This window comes from Gossypium raimondii, chromosome 7 (genome assembly GCF_025698545.1).
Source record: "Gossypium raimondii isolate GPD5lz chromosome 7, ASM2569854v1, whole genome shotgun sequence".
NCBI lineage: Eukaryota > Viridiplantae > Streptophyta > Magnoliopsida > Malvales > Malvaceae > Gossypium > Gossypium raimondii.
Genome location: NC_068571.1, coordinates 45,473,280 through 45,478,664, shown reverse-complemented (window position 1 = coordinate 45,478,664; position 5,385 = coordinate 45,473,280). Strand labels below are relative to the sequence as shown.

Genomic DNA, 5,385 nt, shown 5'->3' with positions numbered 1-5,385 from the left:
AACAAGTGTGGCATTAGCGACAAACTAAAACGTGATATGTGGCACAGTTTGACATTTCATTTATATCATTCAAATGGGGATTAAAGAATAATTTTTTTAAAAAAATCGAACAAAATAATAATTAGTTAACTTGAATAGGAGTAATTTTTTTTTTTTTGGGAGGGGGGAAGGGGGGATTAGTATTGAAAAATTTAATACAGCTCAAGCTCTTTTTAAAATTTTAAACTCAACTCGATTACACCCCTAAACCATCCTAAGATTGAGGGGCATAGCCAATTAGTTCATAAAGTCACTCTTACTAGTTGAGAGATCAAACAAGTTTAAAGTTCGAATGTCAACCATGAGCAACCCTATACGAAAAAAATTCAAATTGCCCTCATAAGTATATCAGTAAATTTACTATTACCCCTTTTGAATTTATTTACAAAGTATGTAATCAATGTTCTTACCCAGTGTTACATACATTTCGATGCAAAAAGGTTTACTTACTAATCCCAATCTGCATCAAAGAACCCTGCATCTCTCATCTCTGAGTAATATGCATCATCCAACAGAAAATCTTCTTCCTGCTCATCAATACAACTTTGTTATTATTACTGACCAATTAGGGTGGAAACCATAAGAGATTGTTACTGATGTCGTAGGGAAAGATTACCCGGAAAAAGTCAGCTAGGAAAGTTATATACAGGAAAGGTAGATAAAGCGAATGATAGCAGATGATGGTCAAATTGTACAACCTGCAGAAAATACGTAGCATGTTAATATGCAAACCCTGATTCATGGTCTCTTTCTAATGATATGGAACTTTGATTGGCAGTCTAGGCTATTTGGACTCGGTTACAAATGTTGGACACATGGATATTAGAGAGTCTTTTTAAGGTAATCCTGTCAATTGGGTAGGGTAGACAGGTTTTGGATCGGGTCAATTCATGCTTTAATTTTACTGATCAGTTCATGTTGTTTCTGACTGAAGTCATTTGGGATTCTGTCATTTCGTTTTTGGTTCATTTCGGGTTCAAGTCATTCGGGTTTAAGATCTGGTTTTTCGAGTCAGGGGTTCAGGTTTGACAGATTCAAGCAGTTGACTTTTTAAGATCAAATCGAGTTTCGGCTTAGGTAGATCGGATTGTGTTTTTGCCTTCAGATTAAAATTAACAGGTCTATCTGAAGGTCATATCCCCATGCCCATACCTGAATATACTGGTGCTTCAAGAAACATAAAGTCAAAGCAACATAATTGACAATCACTAGGCATCAAATGCTTCAATCGCAAGAGGAAAAAAGCAGAACCTACCAAATGCTAAAGCCTATTCCAATAGCAGCAAGACCAGAAGCAAACAGTGTAATACCATTAACAGCAAACATGATAACTACATAGTTGTAGAACGCGGGTCGAGCTGCAAAATTTTGAAATGAATGTCAATAAGTTAATAGATTAGCATGTCGATGCGGTCAAGAAAAGAATGTCTCACTTTAAAATAAAAAATGTACTCACGGGGCAGTTTCTGTTTCCATTTTGAGAAATGCACAAACAAGATGAAGCCATAAACTGCAGTGAGCAGTAATTTTTGGATGGTCCATAATCCCCACATCATCTGATGAATGCTTCCAACATCATTGAAGAAGAGTGGGACCCCGAATCCAAAAATGTAGATTGCCTGAAAAAAAATCATACAAGGAAGATGGCTGAAAATAGCAGCACAAAATAAATTCATTAAGATGATTTATAGAACAATTACCAAAATGGTGTGTGTACTTGTGTGAACTATCAGCATAACTTAAGAATACAAGTCAGGGAAACTAATAAATTAAGATCCCATGAATCCACTTGTTGACAAAGAAAAATAATCTCATAAACGCACAGTTTAGGTTTGTTTTGGAAGTTGCAAATGGTTCACAATAATGCCTCAAAGGCCAAGTTCTACTTCTTTCAAAAATAAAGTAAAAGGTCATCCAAATAGCTCCCCTGCCCCCTACTTCCTCAAGTTAACTCAAAAAGGAAAAATCACTTGTCCTTGATGATACTACAAAGAACAACTACAGCAACATCAAAGATGATGAGGTTCTCCACTTTCTAGAAGCAAGTTGCATTTCACCAGTAATGAAGTTACCAAAAGTGGTAATAACGGATACCCAGCTAACCAGCAACATAAGTAGATTATGTTCAAAAGTAATAGCATAAACAACCATTATGTCCTAGGAAATCTTTTATTCACAATATCTAATGCATGAAAACATCAATATTGCAATAACGCGAGGCTGTTTGATATCTTAAATATTCCAACAATGATTTACTGCTCCTTCAATTGCCAAGCCATGAATGATATTCAACAATTTAACATTGTCAACTGATGTTGAAAAGTTACCTTGAGAAGCATATCAACACCAGCAATGATCCCTGAGATGGTAAAAATACGTGCTAAAGCTTCCCGCCCACTTGCGTAACTCTCCTGAAGTAAGAAGCCCACTAAACTGATCTCTAAACATAACAACCCAGAGGTGGTAAACAGCGACAGAAGATTCCAAGCAACCTCCTTTCCATTAGCACATTGCCATGACTGTTCATAAACCAAGGTCAACAATCAGAAACTAGTAAAAATCCAATGCAAGCGATGTTTGAAGTGTCACTTCTGAGTGAAAGAATTAAGTAATTTTAGCTTCTTTCCACTGTCAAATCTTAAATCTTACAAACAAAAAGTAGGAAAAATTAAATATATGTTAAGCGGGCTCAGGTTATCATCAATATTTTCAGGTTTTTCATGTACTTGGAGGGTTATATTATATCCCCAAATCCATGTCCAGAAATATGTTTCATACGGTTGTATTAAAGAACAGTTCATTTAATTGTTACTTTTCTATTTTCTTTAAAATTATTAAATCAGAAAGCTAAACAAAATCATACTTGATCAAAACTGCATAAACGTAAGATGTAATGCATAATCAGAAACTTCTCTTCTTTTTTCATTATCCTTAGATAAAGTATCAATATTTTCCCCAAAACATCAAATTTATTTTTTTTCAAAATTTACTCACCAGATTCACAGTAACAGAAGGACAAAGAGCACAGAGAAATTTCTATTAAGTTCACAATTAAATTCAAGTAAGATAGACTCTTTTTTTAATGAAAAACAAAGGCAGAGGAAATCGGAGATATACCTGAAGAGAACACCAAGCGAGGTTAAGTCCACTAGCAAGCCAGAGAAGGGCATAATATGAAATCACAACATACGACCTTCCATTTCTCAGCTTCTCAACGTTCTTCTTCGCGTTCACCGCCAGGTACACCACGAACAGAAACGCGGGAACCACCAGAACGGCGTCGTACCAGAACCCATGGCATTGCCGATCGTTTTGACCGTCTTGGCCGTTGATTTCAGAGGTGGAAGGCTGAGGAATTGAAGCGTTTGTGATTATTTGGTGGATGTAGTTGTGCATCTCGGGAGAATTGGGGGAAAGGAACCCTAGAAGTAACGGCAGGGATCGAGAATTGGAGATTTGATCATTATTTTCGATGGGCCGCTTGGTTAATAATTAAAATATAAAACAGGGAAAAAAAATTATGGAAATTGAGGATTAACGTAAATACCTGAAATCACAATTTCAGGAATCAAAGAGTAAAACACCTTGTCAACGATTTGAGAATGGAATTTAAGCTTCCAGTAAACTTTAATCTTTAATATATACCTTTCTCCGCTTTTTGGATAAGATATATTATTTAATAATAAAATATTTTAATTTAATTTTAAATTAATTATAATATATTAAATTTTAAAATGCGGTTTAGGTTCCATTACTCTTCAACCATTTGGAACTCATCTCCTATTTTTATTTTAAAAATTAAATGAGATTTAATTCTTCTATTTTTCAAATTTAAAGATACAAGTTTAATTATTAATGCTGTTAAGATTTTCTGTTAAATTCTTTTTTTTTTTGCATGGCCACCAAAGTGAGTATTTGTTTATTTCAAATTATCAAACCAATCAATTTAACAAAAAAAAAAGAGTTAATCATTAGACTAGAACTTTGAAATCTGAAGAATAAAGAGACTAAATTTCAAATCTATGAAGAGTATAAGGACTTGTAGCACATTTTTACTGAAAAATGAACCCAAAATGAACTGAAAAAGAAACAGTAAGGAAAGGGAAATGAAACAAAGTATATATTGAAATGAGCAAAAAGATAATGAGATAAAACTTCATCCCTATCAACAAATGAGTTTTACACTAGCATATATATCTATCCGGACATTACTATATCTGAGAAGCTCTTGGTAGCACTTCCCAACATATAGTTAATGAACGGGGCTTTTAGAGTGTTTATGAAAAACATTGTTGTCTCCTTCTCCAGAAGAGGTGGTTGGACTTGCGTTGCCATCTCTCTTCATCTTTGAATGTACTGCCTAAAGCTTTCACTTTGCTTCTTCTCCATGTTTTACAGCGTAATTCTATCGAGTGTCACATCGGTCACATGGTTGTATTGTTTCACGAAAGCCTGTGCCAGATCTTTCCATGAGTTGATTTTGGCATAGCTTAGCTAGTTGTACCACTTGGCGGCTGACCCGATCAAACTATCCTGAAAATAGTGAATTAAAAATTGATCGTTATTGACATATTCTGTCATTCTTCGGTAAAACATTGTGATATAGGCTTTAGAATAACTAGTCCCATTATATTTTTTGAATTCCGGGGTCTTGAATTTTGGTGGGAGCACTAGATCAGGGACTAAGCTCAACTCCTTAACATCAACCCCGCAAAGGTAATCGGCATTCTTCATAGCTCTGAATTTCTCTTCCAACCACTTGCACTGATCTTCTAGTTGTTTTGGCAATTTTACTCTTGCTTTATTTATTTCTTCCATGTCGTCCAAATCTGTAACGACGAGATTGGTCGGATTATCTCTGGGATTGGAACCTGAACCTGTTGAGTAGTTTACCGGTGCTGAGGTGCTGGCTTGATATTGTTAAGGTCTTATGGTAACGGGTACCCTTCGTGGATATGTATCTGGTTGGGCTTGGACATATACTGGGTAAAGCCTTGGGGGTATATAGGGTCTTCATTATCATCCTCAGAGTTATTTACAGTACTTTTCCACTTTTTCAGTCCCTCCAGCCAGCAACTGGGTCAACTGGTTTATCATGCTTCGTTGAGACTCTTGTATTTGATCCCTCATGTCTTGCTGCACCTTAGCTAATTGTTCATGCAGCTAGGCTTGCAACTGATCTTGTATGTTCTTCTGAATTTGTTCCAATATCTTTAACCTTTGATCAATGGCTTTGGTTTTACCTCGGGTATCGTAACGATATTCGATTGGCAAATTCTTGTTGGTTTCTAGGATAAATGTCATAATTTTGATTAATAAGGATCTTTTTATGAAACTTAATGCATG

General features: G+C 35.4%; 1 protein-coding gene across 1 annotated transcript; it reads right to left on the bottom strand.

Moving 5' to 3' along the window:
- Positions 1–353: 353 nt before the first annotated feature.
- On the bottom strand, positions 354–3,686 carry LOC105788195 (protein CANDIDATE G-PROTEIN COUPLED RECEPTOR 2). Its single transcript, XM_012614964.2, has 7 exons — positions 3,587–3,686; positions 3,157–3,461; positions 2,367–2,558; positions 1,496–1,658; positions 1,295–1,397; positions 656–737; positions 354–566 (listed from the first exon to the last, which is right to left on the bottom strand). Exons 2-7 carry the CDS (start codon positions 3,433–3,435, stop codon positions 489–491), a joined length of 897 nt encoding a protein of 298 aa, XP_012470418.1. The 5' UTR covers positions 3,436–3,461; positions 3,587–3,686; the 3' UTR covers positions 354–488.
- Between the last annotated feature and the right edge of the window lie 1,699 nt (positions 3,687–5,385).

What these genes read in the sequence shown, in the direction of transcription:
- LOC105788195 (XM_012614964.2), bottom strand. Translation starts at nt 3,435, where the DNA reads ATGCACAACTACATCCACCAAATAATCACAAACGCTTCAATTCCTCAG. An exon ending in GTGTTGATATGCTTCTCAAG is followed by an intron (nt 1,659 to 2,366) that starts GTAACTTTTCAA and finishes ATTTTTTTTCAG; the next exon opens with GCAATCTACATTTTTGGATT. An exon ending in TCCTAGCTGACTTTTTCCGG is followed by an intron (nt 567 to 655) that starts GTAATCTTTCCC and finishes ATTGATGAGCAG; the next exon opens with GAAGAAGATTTTCTGTTGGA.